This window comes from Rutidosis leptorrhynchoides, chromosome 9 (assembly GCF_046630445.1).
Source record: "Rutidosis leptorrhynchoides isolate AG116_Rl617_1_P2 chromosome 9, CSIRO_AGI_Rlap_v1, whole genome shotgun sequence".
Lineage (NCBI taxonomy): Eukaryota > Viridiplantae > Streptophyta > Magnoliopsida > Asterales > Asteraceae > Rutidosis > Rutidosis leptorrhynchoides.
The window spans coordinates 226707653-226725367 of NC_092341.1; the positions used below are offsets into that span (position 1 = coordinate 226707653).

A 17715-nucleotide genomic window follows, 5' to 3' on the forward strand; every position below is an offset into this window, starting at 1 on the left:
ATAGAATTAGTAATTTTCTTATTCTTTATTTGCGAAAAAATATAAAATTAATATTGAAGCAAATTCAATGATAGTAAAAGTTAAAAATTGAGACTTTAACATGTGACATGTCTTGAAAAGTGTTTGGAATTCAATGAAAATTAATTAAAAGATAAATTATATATTACGTTTTTAGCCCTTGCGATATACACGGCCGTCTAAAAATAATTAAAGATAAATTATGATAAATCGCTTTCGTTATATCATTAAGCCCGTATGATGCACGACCGGTAAAAATAGTAAAAATTTGAGGAAATAAAGTTTTATTTGGGTTTCTTAAACCGTATGTTATGGTAAACAGAATTGTTGTGGTCTCCTGGGTGATGTGACATTATTATGGGATGGAGGAAGCGTTGTAGTAAATATCGTGTTATAGTGTTATGGAATGTTGTGAGAGATGCGATAAAATATTATTAGTAGTTAGGTGAATAAGAAGATAAAAATAAAATAAAACTAAAAATTCTAATTAATCAAATTACTCTCTTCGTTAAGACCATTCGTAACGGGGTAAGTGACCCCGTTACTTTCTGCCAAGTCACCAAGAAGCGCCATTTTTGGCCCGTATCCATGCGTTACTCCACCCCGTCACTTTCGCGTTTGTTGGAAAGAAACACCAAAAGAAACACCCGTTTCTTGCTTTTTATTATTTTTTATTATTTTAAAAATATTATTTATATCTCTATTTAATACTTAACTCAATTATATTTTAACACATCATCACAATACTCCTAACTAATACCAAAAAGTAACACCACCAATACTCCACTCAACAAAGAAACATCTTACTCTTCCAAAAAGTGCAAAAAGGCAAGTAACACCGCTAACCATTACAAATTGTCTAAATGATGCCTATGACATATCCACCAAATTGAAGATAATAAAAAAAAAAAAAAAAAAAAAAAAAAAAATCTGTATAGAATGTCATATGTAAGGATCTTAATACTTGTAAATATAGTTGTTATCGTATAATGCTATACAGATTATTATTAGTTATATATTTTTTATTAGTATCACATTTTTTTTGCTTTTTAAATTTTTTTTTTTTTAGATTCATGAATCTGCATCAAAATGCTCTCATAATCTATATTTATATAAGCAAAAACATTCGAAATTGTTTAAAAATACATAATGAATGATAATAATCTAGATGAAAGATTAATTTTTTCATTCATCAAAACGAGTAATGAATGATAAATTAATCATTCATCACTCGTTTAATGAATGATATGTTAATCATTCATCACGATTATTATTATTCATCACCGATTATGAATTCTATTCTTATCATGTGTTTGGTTAATTTAGCTTTGATTATGAGTAGTTAAACCTTTAATTTTTGCTTGAATGTAAAACTTTACTGATTGGATTGTTCTATCATATGAATTACCATTAGTGAAAGAAAATGTCTATGTGTTGCTGATGTGATAATGTATCATGATGAGGAAATATGTCATGAATGTGAGTAGGGATGGCAATGGCCACCCAATCCAATGGATATCCATCCGATCCACCCGATTCATAATGGATATGGATACGGATATGAATGAATCAAAATGGATACGGATATGGATATAGATGAAAAAGTTTCATCCATGGATATATCCATATACACCCGAAATACAATTATAAATACATAAAAATAAATATATGCAAACACATTTACTATTATAAAATTCATTTATAATTACACATATATTTTTCTTGAAATCATATAATGAATTAACCATGATATATTACAATAAAACACGTATATATAATCAAATAAACATACCAATTACACATTTGATTTGTCATATGAATTAACTGAAATTAAATGAATATGGATATGGATGAACAAAAACTAAATGGATATGGATCCGGCCTCATCCGATCCATATCTGATCCATTGTCATCCCTACCGATCCATATCCGATCCATTGTCATCCCTACCGATCCATATCCGATCTATTATCATCCGTAGATGTGAGTGGTCTTATTCGTCCAATCCAAAATACAAATTGGGTTAACTAACTAGTCTAAACATAATTGTCCATTGTTAACGGCATCATACAACTCTTTAACCATCCGTAACCAGAGAAATGAAATGCCACACTCATGTTTTACCAACTTATTCCAACCCCAAGCTAAGAATAATTATTTCAATTTACAAACACCTGAAAATTTCTGCATACCGAATGCGGAATAAAAGAATGCAGATAATAAACTTCATCCTCACAATTTCATTCATTCATTTATTAAATTATTTATTTTATTGAAAAGGGGTTACCACAACATCTAGTAACAATTCTTATCTGAATATGAATCTAAGTATGAAATCACAGATTGAGCTGCTTTACATCCAGAGGATAATGATTTCCCAACAGAGAGCCCTCCTTTGTGGTTACCTAATATATTCATCCTCGTTCTCATCATCTTTTTCGTTTATAGCATTCTTTTTTCTTTAAAAAAAAAAAAGATAAAAATAACAAAAAATATATTACCAGCATAAAAATAACCAGGAAGCTCCTTTTCCATCTTCGCAATTGCTTCTATTACTGAATCATAGTCTCGTCCGTACAATGGAAACGCTTTGCTCCAATAATAGTGACTACAATAAATGCGCGCAACCATCATATATGACATGAACAACAAAATGACAAACACATTTCAAGCATAAGCCACCTGTACATTGTTCATGTACTGTGGGACTTCAACTTTTTCAACCTTTTAAAAATAATTTTAGCGGTGAAAAATTTTATGATGAAAACTAACTGAAATTCGGGTTAGAAAAAAAAAAAAGGCCAATACAATATATTTGGTTTGCATGATGCTTATGCATGCCAAGTATGAAACTGTCTACATTCATTCTTATCTTAAAGATACAGTTATAATGTAATGGTGTGTCCTTACGTCAAAAAATTTGGCTCCCCTTCTGCTCCAAGCAACTGTCTGAGGTCAGAAGTTACTATCTGCTTCAACTCATCCCTATTAGTACAGATAAAATAAATATAAATATTAAATATTTAAATATATACTCCGTATATTATTGCAAGAAATATGCTTCACTGATACCCTCTATACCATTCATAGCAACATGAAAGTTCATCTCTTCTCTTAAGAATGTTTCAAAGTTAAATTGACCTACTCTTTCATCATCATCACTATAAACAGATTCATGTTAACATAGAGATTGATAATTAATATTCTTTTTTATGTTCTAAGAAACGGGCATTTTAAAATATTTACTAACTCCCAAATATTTCCTTATAAATTGAGCGAATTTCATGCTACAGTATAATTGTGTCAGACAAAGTATAAAGAAAACTGGAAGAAAAAAAATACTGACAGAAATACGGTATTAATCAAGGCTACCTCGAAGCTTTGGCCAATTCTTTATTACGACTGCCACCAACGAAGGTGGTATAAAGGTACAAGTCTTCAGGGGCACGATCTGGAAACATCATAGAAGAGAAAAGAGTGCCTGCAAACCAGAATTTTCACTAGTTTTTATCGTTAAGAAACACGACATAGGTGGTCACAGTCATGTTTTACCTAGTGTTTTAAAGCCGTTGTCCTGCTCCTTGGCAGGAACAAGAACACCAAATCCCTCAAGGGGCCGCTTCACGTTCTCTTTCTTAAATGTGGATATTATGACTGAAACTGGCATATACCTCACCTGCATTACAAAAACCAACTGAAAAACTTCACCGTTGTCCATGGATGAGGTGATGATTTTGGCTAATATATTGCACTTGTAAAAATAAATCTCTCTTGGTAAAGATTTTACGAGTGTTCATATTTTGACAAAACTAAAACTAATGCTTCTGGTTGCACTACTTGGAATTACTCGGCGAGTACTCGGTCAAACTTGGTCAAACTCGGTCAAAATTTGAGATTACTCGGAAAATTGGTCAAAAACTCCGGATTACTTGAGAAGTGAGTCAAAATTGGTCAAAACTCGGTGAAAGTCAAACTTGGTCAACATCCGAGTACTCCCTAAAAGTCCCGACCGACTACTCCCCGAGTAGCGATTTTTGCAACATTGATGACTTCCATGTCAGGAAAGAAGTAGCACAGCAAAACACGTACCTCTGGTATAAAATTTAGCAAAAACGGACTTCCTGTTTTCGTAATCTTCATTTCCTTTACATTACCAAGTGGTGCCTGATTTAGGAACACATTCTTCGTCAGTTACAATTTAGTTGCACCTACAACAACTTAATGAGCATCAACGTAAGCTGAAGTATATTCATGAATTCTCCTATATTTAAATGAAATTAAAATTAAAATTAAAATGTGATGATAAATAATAATGAAAATCCCCTATTTACTCCTCATGTTTGGTAGAGACTCAATTTTCACCAACAGTATGGAATGTTACCAAGACAAACTATCTTCATCAAGAAAACAAGGAAAATAACCAAATTTATGTCACTAAAAGAACACACAATGAATCGACTCACAGTCATGATCACGGCATCAAAAGATTGCTGATTTAATTGTGTGGTTTTATCTGGTGCACAAGCGATTGACCAGTTCCCAATAGTGTTATCATCACAACTATAGGACATCTCAAGAACCTTTGATTGAAGATTAAGCTCATTCTGTCCAACCTCTTTGCACAGTGCATTGGTGAGTGTCTGCATATGAATAAAGAAATAACACAACACAGATTACCAATTATTGACCAACATTTCTACTTTAAAGAATAAACTAGAATCTGATAATTTAGTTTGAAATAAATAAAAAAATCTTGACAGATGAAAATCGGCGTTTTACTTGCATTCCACCAAAGAAAGAAAAAGAACCACGCCTACGCTTAGTGCTTGCTGAAGGACTCCTTTTACCACCTCTAGAAGATATCATAGACTGAACTGCCCCAGAAATTACAGAACCAAACCTGAATGTAAATATGTCTACTTCTAATTATTAATTAAATCAATTACATATGTCTCCTCACATAACATGTTAAATTCTATAATTCAATAATTTAATAATAACATATTTTCTAATTAAAAATTCGAATACATTGCATGAAAAGATATAGTGAACCAACAATGAAGAAGGTCATATAGAGAAAGAATTTTCCTATTCTTAGTCACATACATACCTTCTCTCTAAATCCCATAACTCGGGAAACGAATGGCGCATCTGTATGGGAAATAGAACACAAGCAATGTATTTAAGTAAGTAGGCTCAATAAAATCTTTGTAATGATATTTTAAGATTTTTATTGTTAACCGAAGCAGTTATGTCAATTTCCACAAAGCAAAAAAGATCTGGAATAGTTACTCACTGAAAGTGATTCAGGATCTCCACCACTTGTTCCCGCAACAACAGGGTCAATGAGATACTCAACAACCTTACATGTGTACATAACTATAAATGTTTAACCAAAACAGAATAATGATGAATTTTTTTTAACAAGTACAATATAATGACAACTTGAATATCATCAAAATACTTGTATTAGAACATATGAAATAAGCAAAAAGGACTACTGTAAACATACCTCCTTCCCAAAATGACGTTGAAAGAATCCTCCAACGCTGCATAAGAAAAATATCAAACATAAAGTATCTAATGGCATGTAATATTTAAAAGGGAACAAGACAGTATAAATTACCTTTCTTGTGTGTCAGATGAGTCATTCTTCTTCCAAAAAAATGGTTCCAAAAGTATTTGAAGCTGTAGAATTTGCAAACAAACCCAATAAATGTAAACATACTACAGAATATAATCACTCGAATCGTCAACTTTTCACTTCTGACACCACTTTAATAAGATGTTGTAGTAATACGTGAAACAAAGTGAAGACGCTGGGGGCTGTGGAGACTCGTATGCCAAACACATGTTGGGTCTTTATATAACAGAGGTTCCCCATGTAAACTGCCCCTATGTGATGCTGGAAACCCTTTCTATATGAACCAACATATGGCCCATTTGTAAAAATCGCTAATCATGGACTAATCGGCCGGACCTTGTAAGGATTAATCGACCAGAAAAACGGGTGTAATCGGATGTTACCAACTTTGAGTTTGACCAATTTCGACAAATTGATTCCGACTTTGATAGAATAAATCTGACTAAATCCGACTTTGACTGTTTTTGACCTTTTGACCGATTAATTTGACTGAAATATTTGACCGAATATATTCTGGCAAATATTAATCGAATAATCGGCCTGCTCTTAAAACCAACTAATCAGGGATTAATCCTGATTTTTACAACCCTAATATATAGACATGGTAGCTTATTGGTTGTCTATGTTGCAAACTTGTAATAATGTCATGATATATAGGTTAAATAAATAACCCATGATACCAATGGACTATCTTACACAGAATCTAATAGTCTAGACATCCTCACATAGACATAATTTCCCAAATTTCCTTGCACATAGCAAGCTTCCTGGCTCAACCAAGGCACAACTTTTGCTTTTATTACATGCATTTTCAATGCTAAAATATCCTCCTAAATCATTTATCCTAATTAAAATTACATCCGTGCGGATTAGTCGTCAGACACTAAAAATAGAGGGTTTCGGATTCCAAGTCAAGGTTACACACCATTACACAACCCTAGCCGTATTCCTGAGTTCCAAAACGTCTAGCATCAGTTCTTATCGATTTTCAACTGTTACAAGTTCAATCTTAAGCGAATCGATCTTTTCTTTTAAGTGATTTTGATATAAAACACAATATTGAGGTATCCGAACTCGATATTGTCATAATGATTGATTTATGCTCTTAAATCGATCCTACACATTATCAAGGCTTATTTACATGTTACTTTGTTTTGGGTTCACTTTTGTACTGTATGTAGTTCCAACACATTTATCTTTATGCATATTGATCAGCCAAGCATTCTCCTTTAAGGGGCATTTCGGGGGCATGACTGTCTACATCTTACCTCCCCATATCTCGCTTCAGTGGGATTGGGTAGTGTTGTTGATGTTGCAATTCCAACACATCACGACAAAAATAAAGGGTGATAAATATTAGTATACATTTGTATAATTAAAGATAATTTAATCTCAAAACACACACGGTCTGTGTAACCCATGTGTAATACGCTACATAGCATACTTGGACACTATCACACACGAAATACATGTTTTCTGAAGAATCTTTTATTAAGGCTCCCAATTGGAAATAAACATTTTAAAGCTACAATTGAAAAGAGCATGCATCATATATAATTGGAAGAAAGTAGGATAAGAGTGCTCTTAGAACTTGACGCAGAACACAATTAAGAAGATAATATAGAATGGAGAAAAAAAAAATATATTCATATTTGACGTTTCAATCTCAAACATCCAAGAGCTACAACGCACCTTTGATTGAGTAGAAAGAAAATTGCTTCTGATCAGTGCAATTGGATTAGAAGGTATCTGCAATCACAAGTTTGGACAATACAGAAAGAAACGAACTTGAGATAATTAAAAAGACACCAACACACTCCCTTTGGCAATTAATTAGTTTTTGTTTTTGGATTTACGTTTTTCAAACGTGAGAACCGGACAAAAACCGTGGTTCACGAATACTTACACTTCCAGAATCCAAAATCAGTCTTACAAAATTTTGTAAACAAAATTGGAAATTAGGTTGTGTTTTCAACTCTATTAATTCATAATTTCTACTTCTGATTTGAAATTTGAGTTTCATTTCTTAAATTAAAAAGAACATATACAATATAGGATTAGTTTTAAGCATGGTGTTGAAAAATTCATACCAGTACAGGTGTTCCATTTCTTACGATATATCGCTTATGCTGGGAAATTGGCTGCAAAAAGTAAAGGTATACGCACTTAACCACAATAAATAAAGAATATAAGGAGTAAACGGAATACAACAAACAATTTGTATACATTATCGTATAATGTCAGAGGTCCCCGAATATAAATTTCCGGAAAAGCTACAGGAAGTATTATGACTTTTATATCAAACACAATTACTTACAGCCTGTTGTTTATCTCGAAGCCCAAGATCATCAAGCAACCTACTGACATCTGCCTCACTCTCGGTCTATAACAAGGTAAAATATACGATGGACATCACCAAAACAAATGTTTGATATTAAACTGAGTTGGATCATGGTTTTACAAATGAAAATAAAAAAAAAAAAAAAAAAAAAATGAGTCGTACCATAGTATTTGCGCCCTCATCCCATATCAAACCATCTTGTGAAATGCTTCGTAGTTTACCTCCAGCTCTCTCATCAGCTTCATATACAGTAACATTTAAACCATGTACCTTAAGCTTATACGCAGCAGCAAGCCCACTGAAAAAAAAAAAAATACTCATCAGTTCACAGTTTTGCAGAAAGAGGTGTCGTTTGGCCACAACCTTTCAATAAGCAATTCGAAACACGTTTCCATTACAAAAATACAATAAAAACTGTAGAAGTGATCATCTTATTAGCAAAAATCAACCTAATTGATGGATTGATTTAAGCATATGGTTCACCTAAACGTTCAAGTCGTACATTTAATAAAAAAACCTGCATTTTGCATTCAATGTAAAGGGTCATTGAAAAATTACACATCAGTTGTATTTTCTCTCTCCTAAAAGGGCGATATTGCCACTGTTCACAGTCGAATTTTTAGTTCTTTCTTTTGATTTTTGCATCTCACTACCCCCGCCAATCGATTCAGACACACTCGAATTGCAAAACCTGAAATTTTCAATCAGTTCCGAACACGACTGTCGGCCCACGCGCCGCCTTCTTCAGCTACTGGAATTCCACGCGCCGGCGCGTGAGGCTCTGATTCACCGCCGTTCGCTGCCGTTTTCTTCCAGTTCGACTGTCTTGGATCTCCGACCAAATCCCTGGTGAGTATTGGTCTGATTTGTTGCTTTCAAATTTGAGTTACAGTTCATAGATCCTGTTCTCTGTTATTGCAATCTGTTGTGTATCATGGTGTCCAAGAAGAAGAAAAAGTACCAAGATTTAACGGAGACTGCTACTAGGGTTTTGCGAAACCGATCGGTTAGTCGTGGAACAGTGTTTTCATGTGAAAATGGAGAAGTGTTTTCATCTGATTCTGATGGGGATCGTTCATCTCCGATTATGGAAGACGTCGTACGTTCCAATCTGATGGTAGATGAAGTTGATCAGCCAAATAAGAACGAGGGAGATGTGCCAACTGATCATCCTGGAAAGGATAATCGTGATTCAGAAGGGAAGATTCTGAAAACCTATAGTTCTAGAAAGAGGAAGGGTAAAGTGAACCAGCTGATTGAAGTTGGGGATGGTCCGTCAAAGGAAAAGAAGAGTGCTCAATTTGTTCCTTATGTTGGTGATTCTTCTATTCCTGCTAATGAAAAAATACTCCCTGAAGTAATTAAAAAACGCAAGGGTAACAGGAAGAAAGGCGGGTATGGTAAGAATTCTGCTGTAACTGATCATTCTATTGATGATATTGTTGCTAGTAACGATGATATTATTGCTAAATCTATTGGTGAAACTATTGTTGTTGCTAAACCGGCTAGTCCTGTTGTATTCTTTAAAAGTTCAAAAGATGGTAGTTATAATGAGGTTGATGTAAACCTAGTGGCTGCTGCTGAGAATGCTGTTAAGTTATTTAAGAATGATGGTATTAGAGAGTCAATTGTTGTTCCTGATGATTTCTCCCAATTTACATTGGGTGACAATGTAAATTTAATGAATACGCAGGATAATAATAGCGGTGATAAAGATAATGTTGTTTCTGGGATTAAATCTACAACAATGGAAGGGGTTGAGACTAGTGATGGGCAAGGCAATACAAATACTAAAACCCCAAGAGCATGGGTAAATCCAAACATCACTTTTGCTGACTTCTTAAAACAAAACAAAGATGAAGAAGAATTAAAAATGGAGTTCATTCCTCCAGTTTTAATGTCTAATGGTCAAAAGAGAGTAGTTTTCTCCGCTGAGGAGGTTAAGAAGGGCGGTAGTGCTTTTTCTCTTCAATTATATGGGTATTTTATTGGAACTTCTATGGAATATAGGGTTGTTAATGCCCATCTAAGGAGAATGTGGCGAAGGTATGACCTTAAAGAAATCGTCAAAACAGCTGCAGGATTTTATTTATGCAAATTTAATAATGAAAAGGGTATGAAGGAGGTTCTTGAGAGTGGTCCATGGTTAGTTAATAATGTTCCTTTTTTCGTGAATCAGTGGGAACCTGGGGTTTGGCTTGAAAAAATTGAACCTGAAAAAGTTCCAATTTGGATTTGCATTCACAATATACCCATTGAACTATGGAGTGGCAGAAGTATAGGTAAACTAGTTAGTGGTATTGGTAGGCCTATGCTGATGGACAAAGTTACTTCAGAGAGATGTTTAAGTAAAAGTGGAAGACTAGGTTTTGCTAGAGTTTTGACTGAAGTCAATGCAGCTGATGACCTCCCTAGCTTTGTCGAATTTTCCTATCCTGTGATTGGTTCTTTTCCAGCCAAAGTGGGTAAACTTGAGGTGACTTATCAATGGAAACCGCCTTTATGCACTCATTGCAAAGTGTTTGGGCACTCTTTTAATACTTGTAAAATTAGGCCTAAAACAGAAGATGAAGTTTCAGAACAAGTGTTAAAAGACGCTTTGAAAAACAACAATGATGGTGAAACAGTTGATTTAAATAACCAGTGTGTTGAGGATGGCTCTAAAGTTGTTAGTAAGAAAGGAAGGGTATCTCATAAGTTGAATTTTGATAATAATAATAAAAGTCAATGGCAGTCAACAGAAGCAAAAGGTATCAAGCAAAATGCAGTTAAGAATAATCATGGTATTAAAGACAATATTGCTATGGAGGAAACAAATTGGAATGTGGAGTCCCAGAAAAATAATCATGGTATTAAAGACAATATTGCTATGGAGGAAACAAATTGGAATGTGGAGTCCCAGAAAAATCGAAATCAGAATGTTTTAAGGAAAAGAGATAAAGGGAAGGGCATTGATGATGAAGGTAATAATAAGACATATTCCAAAGATAGAATTGAAACAAACAATCCTTTTTATGTATTAGTAGATGATGAGGGTAATGGTGATTGATGTTAAGTTTGTTAATACTGCTCCGAAATCAGGGTATTCTACATCTTGTTAGTCTCTTACTTTATATCTAGTATAGGTCATCGAGTTTCGCTCAAATTAGTGTTACTCATGTTGTAATCCTCGTTGTATCATTTCCTTGTCAATAAAATTATCTTGCTTTTCAAAAAAAAGTCGTACATTTAATACCTTACGGATGTTAATTGGACAATTTCAATCATGATTTTGTTATCTCAAATCATGAATTACAGAAAATAAATTGTGACTTCAATAACGAAAACTACATAGTACATAGTATAAACATAATTAATTAGATATATTCAAATATAGTTGATGAAGTTATCGATTTCAAATTCAATATTATAGTCTACCTGACACCAGCACCGATAACCGCAACTCTCTTAGTAGCAGGTTCTGTAGCAGAAGAATGCAAATTGACATAAGTAACTATATATTCACTTGCAGTAGTAATTTATAATTGCAAATGCGACAGAAATGTAATAATCATGAAAGAAATGCAATTAGACGAGAGAGAAGAAAAACCCTAACTTTGGTTATCATCTGAAATTGGTGAAGTCATTGTTGTTGTTGGTTTGTCTCTGTGGGTGAACTCACCTGGAGGAATAAAAACTAGCTCGAGCTTAAGCGAAAAGGATAGGCTACTCAGTAACAGAAATGAAAGCTGTAATCTGAATGATTTTCTATTTCTATATACGGGGTACTTGTTTTTCCGAGTCGGATCAAGTTGAGTCGGGTGGGTTTGGTCGTATCTCGTCGTCTCGAATATCTTTTGACCTTTTGATCGGGGATGTGAAATTGAAGAAAATAATTTTTTACATTAGAAACTGTCAAAATACACTATTCGTTCACACAAACTCGTATATAATTTTTGTGCGAATACACTCACCCATTAACTTGGCTTCACACGACTTCGAGAATTCTACTTGGCCCGTGCTCTTTGATCGGTTTTAAGGTTTCCTCCCGGGCAGCGATGGGGGCGGGGTTATTATCGCTGCATCGACATAGTCGAAACGGGAGATGATCGCAACAGGTGGTTTAGTCCCCCTCGGATGATCCCAATCGCTGTTAAAAAAAAAAAAGGGGAGGAAATGTGGCCATTTCTTTAGTTTTATCACCTACAAAATGATCCCCTCCTATGTTGGCAAAAAGTGTATACTTAACCGTTGGTTTTCTTTGCAAACCCACCAAACTAACTAAGATTCGGATACATGTTAAATATCTCCACCGAATAACCAGGTGAGACGGGAGAGGATCATCCCACTTTGTCGGGGTTGTAAAGACCCTAGATTGTAAGTCAATGGTCAGGAGTTGTAAAGAGTAAAGACCCTAGTTTGTAAGTCAATGAGTACCACTGAACTATTAGCTCATTGGTATCCTCTCCTATGTTATGTTTTATTATCTAGCGAATTAAACCCCATCTAGTTTTCTTATGTCCTGGTAACCTCCTTGTATGCTTCTTTTTTCCCACCGCAAGCAACTGTTATCGTTTTCTACTTCAACAATAATCCCTCGAAACAACCACATTCTACGTATGCCAATCTTAGCATAATATCCAGAAGCAAAACAGTCACAGTAATCATAGTGACCCTTTCCCATGATGGAATCGAGGTTAAAAAAAATAAACTCGTTGATGTCAACACAAAGTGCGTTATCAATTTGAAATTGCCATCACATAAGCAGTTGCTAGCTTTATTAGACCCTTAAAATAATCAGATTCACGCCAAAATGAACACATGTTATAGTAATTATCCCCAAAGTTAGGGCTGTAAACGAGCCGAGCAAGAGCCCGAACACTGTCAGGCTCGAGCTCGGCTCGTATAAATTTCATTGAGATCGAGCTCGGCTCGTGTGATATATAACAAGCTCAAGCTCGTTAATCATATAATCTTATTTTTCTTTGTATAATTCAAATTTATTATATTTCATATTTTTTGTTTGTGTAATTTTTATCCACATAAAGGTTTAGCGTTACTCTTCCAACTATTATTGATATAATACATAATAATAGTAATTATTATAATTTATAATTCTATATTATATTATATTATATTATAATTATATTATATATTATTAAAATATTGAATATTTTGATGCATATAAATGAAAAGTTCATTTAGACTCGCGAGATTCTTCGAGTTTGAGATATGAAGCTCGATCTCGAGCTAGTTCACTAAACGAGCTTGAAATAAAGTTCAAGCTCGGACTCGGTTCGTTTAGGCTCAGTTCTAATCGAGCTTTTAACGAGTCGAGCTCAAGTAGCTCGGCTGATTTACAGCCCTACCCAAAGTACACAACGAGCATAGTTTAAACTCAAGTAGAGTCGTTCGGAACTGAATCCAAATTCCAAATCAACAGAAATTGAAAACGGAGCATACCCAACTCTTCTGGTCTTTAAGGCTCGACCCTTAGTCGGCAGATAACAACATATACACATTATTTAAGGCTCTCAAAGCCCCTTTAACACATCAAATCAAATAACCTAATATAAGATTTTATAAATCAATATATATTCCTGAATTTTATCTCCAGAAACTATTGTCCGTCAAACTTCAGTCAACGGATTTCGTGAAGCTCCTTAAACTTCTCTACAACTAATGACAAAAACATTGTAGATTAAATCGAACAAAACAAAGACAAAGTACCCATCCATGAAGCATAATGAATCATTGTCCTCAGCTTGAAGTGATTTCCTTTTCCTTGGCTTTGCATAAATCTTCAGCTGATTTGGTATACTTCTTTGTCATCTCTTCAATCTGCAAAAAGGCACAACAAGGATAATTAGATACGTATCAAAGAATGTCAAAATATGTAAGAGATTGCAAATGTCAAGGTTGCGAAAATCGCTAATCGGGGAGTATTCGTTCGGGACTTTTTAGGGAGTACTCGAAAACTCGGGGAGAACTCGAGAAGTACTAGAATGTTGACCAAGTTTGACTTTGACCGATATTAACCAATTTCCCATCTAATTCCCGAGTTTTGACTGATTTTCGAAAAATCCCGAGTTTGACCGAGTACTCGCCGAGTAATTCCAAATACTGCAACAACAAAAATGTATGTTTTTATAGGGTATCACCTCCTTTTCCAATCTTTTAGCTTCATCAGCTGAAAAACCTGCAACCGGTTTAGCTTTGCCCTTCCCTTTATCCTTCCCTTCCTTTTTGGGCAGAGATTTCTTTATCGAGTCCAAAGCCTGTACGAGAATTATGATCACTAATTTATCCCTATAACAATCTTTAAAAGCCATATAATCAAATTCTAACAATCAATTATTCTTTGAAAAGTTGAAGATATGAGTCAGACATTTAATACATTGCTTTTTCTTTCCTCTTTCTGAAAATTGACTCAGGATGGATGTATTTAACACGCTGCATTTTATTCAATAACTCATTATAGAATAACAAATGTTGAAATTAGGTAGACAGTCTGTTATGAACATACAAGAATCCTTCATAGCCATGAAAGATTCGAATCATACTGTATCATGTTCAACATATAGTAAAAAAGGTGAAAATTGTAAAATAACACAACCAAGGAAAAAAAAATAGATGACAATACCTTTTGTCGAGCTCTTCGGATTCTTTGCTTAAGATCTTCTGCAGACTTTGCTACCAGTTTGCAGACGGCCTAAGTATAGAACGTAAACTTTCATGATATTCTAAAGTGCTAAAGATTGTACTAAAAATAGCTTTCAATATAAAAGATAAAATCACCTGCATATTCTCTTTGGTCATGCTGATTGCAAAGAAAAGAAAAAAAAAAATTAGCAGCCAAGATAAAACTTAACCAGGCCAGTAAATTAAATTTCAGGTTTAAAATAAATTCTTACGGAGGAATAGCCGTAATCAACCGATCTCCATCGGGCTTAGGATTCAAACCCAATGGTGATGAAACAATGGCTTTCTCAAGTTCTTTCAAGGCCTAGACAATTCAAAAACAATATCAAATCAAAAACTGCATTCACTAATCTAAATGATGATATATAGTCAATGCAAAAATGCCTAAACATTAGCTAAGTACACCCATCATATTGCTTACAATGCATATATAGTCACCAACATCATAAAACTTTTAACGTAAGAGAATTAGATAACTATACACCATACGATCAAGAGAACTAATATAAAGGCATATAAGCAAATGACTTCAAGTTACAAAAGAAGGTATAGAGAGCATTACACTTGGATTATATGGAGTTACTGACAGGGTTTTGGGATCTAAAACTGAAACAACAGCCATCCGACTCAACGGCATCTTCACACCCCCGCTTTCCACAATAATATGATCAAGCATTCCTACATAAAACAATATCACAAAAGATACAAAATTAACAAAGAAAAAGCTTTCAAGGAACTTAAAAAGCAACTGAATGAACGATATACGAACCTGGTGACGCTCTCCCGGTGCGTAACTTAGCGAGCTCAACTGATACTGCTTCAATCCCTGCCTCCATCTCAGAAATAGCAGTTGCCTTGATAATTGGCCCTATATTCACAACTTCAATAGTCTCAGCATTAGCAAGTTCTCCATCGTCATCCTCATCCCCTGAAAGTGTTATTAAGTAAATATATATATTCTGTAGAATTTAATGCAAAAGACAGCACAAAAAAGCATTCCAACAACATGTAAGTTTGATTGCACGAATAAACATGACTTATAGTCACAAATAACAAACTTCATTGGCATAGTGTATTACATAATTAATAATCATCCAATTCTATTACAATTCATTACACGAACAAATCATTTACAAAGTGTAAAAACTTAAACTAAAATTTAAATTCGTGTAGAAACAATCAATGTATACAACTCTAGAATCTGATCAAATGTGTCAGTACTCTAATTCTATTATTAAAAATGAAGTATACGATAAACGAAATAAAGAGGTGATTACATTTTTTTCTCGATTTAGCGAAGTGTCTGCGCGATTCATAAAGGAATCCGATAGCCGGAGAATTTGGAAGATCAGAGCGCGGATTAACGGCGGTTTTCAGAAAATATGTAGCGGCGGTGAAGTTAGAACTCCGGCGAGGAATTTGAAGTAAAGGATTACATTTACGAAAGGATATAATTGCTCGTCTGATTGAAATCGCCATTATTAATTGGTTTTGAGGTTTTACTTTACTTTGATTTCACCGGTATCGTTGGTATGCGCAGCTGCCTAGGGTTCTACTAAAACCCCATCGGAATGCAATTCAATTTGATACTTTGCCGGATTATCACTTTACCCCTCGTATTTTTTAAATTTTGCAATTTCATCCTCAGTTTATACGAACTACATTATTAATCGGACAAATGCTTTTGTCAATTTAAGTCTGTTAAATGGGTAAACTTTTTTGTTCTAGGTCCGGGAGAAAGGGGTTCTAAGGTATCGGTTATGGGTATGTTTGGCAAAATTAAATGATACTCCGTAGCTTTTAGTTTGTGGCTGATATTTTTTTAGCTAGTAGTTTTTTCTTTTGGTAAACGAGTAAACCCTCCTATGAACGAGTACATTGACTTCCTCATACAAGGTAAAACCTCGGGTAATCAAGCCCCCGAGCGCGAGACCTGGTACCGGGTGAATTGCGCATTATGCGCACCCTCTAGTCACACTCTCTTTTTGAACAATTTGGCATAGTCAAGAATTGAACCCGGGTGGTGTGCTTCATTGGGCAACTCAGTGGCCATTCAGGCAAGCCTGTGTGGTTCAAAAGATTAGCTTTTATTAGCATTATTCGCACCCTCTAGTAACACAATTTTAGCTAATAGTTGGTAGTTATTAGCTTTTAGCTGATAGCTGTCAACTGTTAGCTGATAACTGATAGCTATAATCTTTTTAGATATATTTTGGTGTTTAGTAAAATAGCTTAATTTGTTAAATAAATAGTAAAATGACAAAAGCTATAAGCAAAAAGCTAAACGGTAGTTCTGATAGCTTTTAGTTTTTTCCATCTCTCTAAAAGTTTTAAGTTCATTAAACCAAACACAATTTTTTTATATAGATGTTTTTTCATAAAAGTTAAAAGCTACTAAATATTTCTAAAAGATCTACGCCAAATATAGTCTATATGTTAAACATAAATACAGAGGTGTCTTCTGTATAAGAAAATGTGCAATCAAACATAACATAAAATTTTAAAGATGTTCAAATTTTTAAAAACCTGTAGAATAATCCATTCATTTATAGTAAATCAATCGATGGAAATCCGTTTGTTAAACAATCTAACCACACCAGAAGTATAGTAGGACGCCAAATATTTCAGGAAAAACACTTTGCTAAGGTCGTTTTGTGATTATTTTTATTGATAGCTTTTTAAAAGTATTATTCTTATATATGTATTTAAAAGTTTAACGTTTATAAATGTCCATCTTTATGTCTCGAACGTGACCATTGAAATTAACGAGACGACCGTGCTTAAACACGAAGAGTTTCACGGCTTTTAGGAATGCTCGAAAGTATAAATAACAGTGTTGCAAAAGTCGGCCGACTTGACCGACACGTCGGTAGACGCGTCGTTTTTTAAGCATGGCCGATGCATCGTTTCTAAAAAGTCGGTCAAAGGTAAAAAGTCGGTCAAAGTTGGAAAACGTCGGTCAAATTCGGAAAAAGTCGGTTAAAGTCGGTCAAAGTCATTCAAAGGCGGTCAAAGTCGGTCATTTTTTTAT

At 34.3% G+C, this 17715-nt stretch overlaps 2 protein-coding genes across 3 annotated transcripts; both read right to left on the reverse strand.

The window, feature by feature from the left end:
* Positions 1-1921: 1921 nt before the first annotated feature.
* LOC139865922 (protoporphyrinogen oxidase, mitochondrial) lies at positions 1922-11724 on the reverse strand. Its single transcript, XM_071854032.1, has 18 exons — positions 11599-11724; positions 11421-11463; positions 8166-8301; positions 7980-8045; positions 7753-7803; positions 7355-7411; positions 5645-5706; positions 5531-5567; positions 5315-5380; positions 5129-5169; positions 4798-4918; positions 4482-4658; positions 4108-4182; positions 3571-3694; positions 3391-3499; positions 2929-3003; positions 2520-2626; positions 1922-2423 (listed from the first exon to the last, which is right to left on the reverse strand). The coding sequence occupies exons 1-18, from the start codon at positions 11627-11629 to the stop codon at positions 2314-2316; spliced, it is 1488 nt and encodes a 495-aa protein (XP_071710133.1). The 5' UTR covers positions 11630-11724; the 3' UTR covers positions 1922-2313.
* A 1694-nt stretch (positions 11725-13418) lies between these two features.
* On the reverse strand, positions 13419-16284 carry LOC139867045 (uncharacterized). 2 transcript variants are annotated; one of them, XM_071855363.1, is made up of 8 exons: positions 15962-16280; positions 15454-15612; positions 15247-15362; positions 14897-14988; positions 14781-14802; positions 14626-14694; positions 14144-14260; positions 13419-13823 (listed from the first exon to the last, which is right to left on the reverse strand). In XM_071855363.1, exons 1-8 carry the CDS (start codon positions 16161-16163, stop codon positions 13743-13745), a joined length of 858 nt encoding a protein of 285 aa, XP_071711464.1. In that variant the 5' UTR covers positions 16164-16280; the 3' UTR covers positions 13419-13742. The 2 variants fall into 2 exon arrangements, with proteins under 2 accessions (XP_071711464.1, XP_071711466.1); XM_071855365.1 differs by lacking the exon at positions 13419-13823 and adding an exon at positions 14371-14435 and having other exon boundaries at positions 14160-14260; positions 15962-16284.
* Between the last annotated feature and the right edge of the window lie 1431 nt (positions 16285-17715).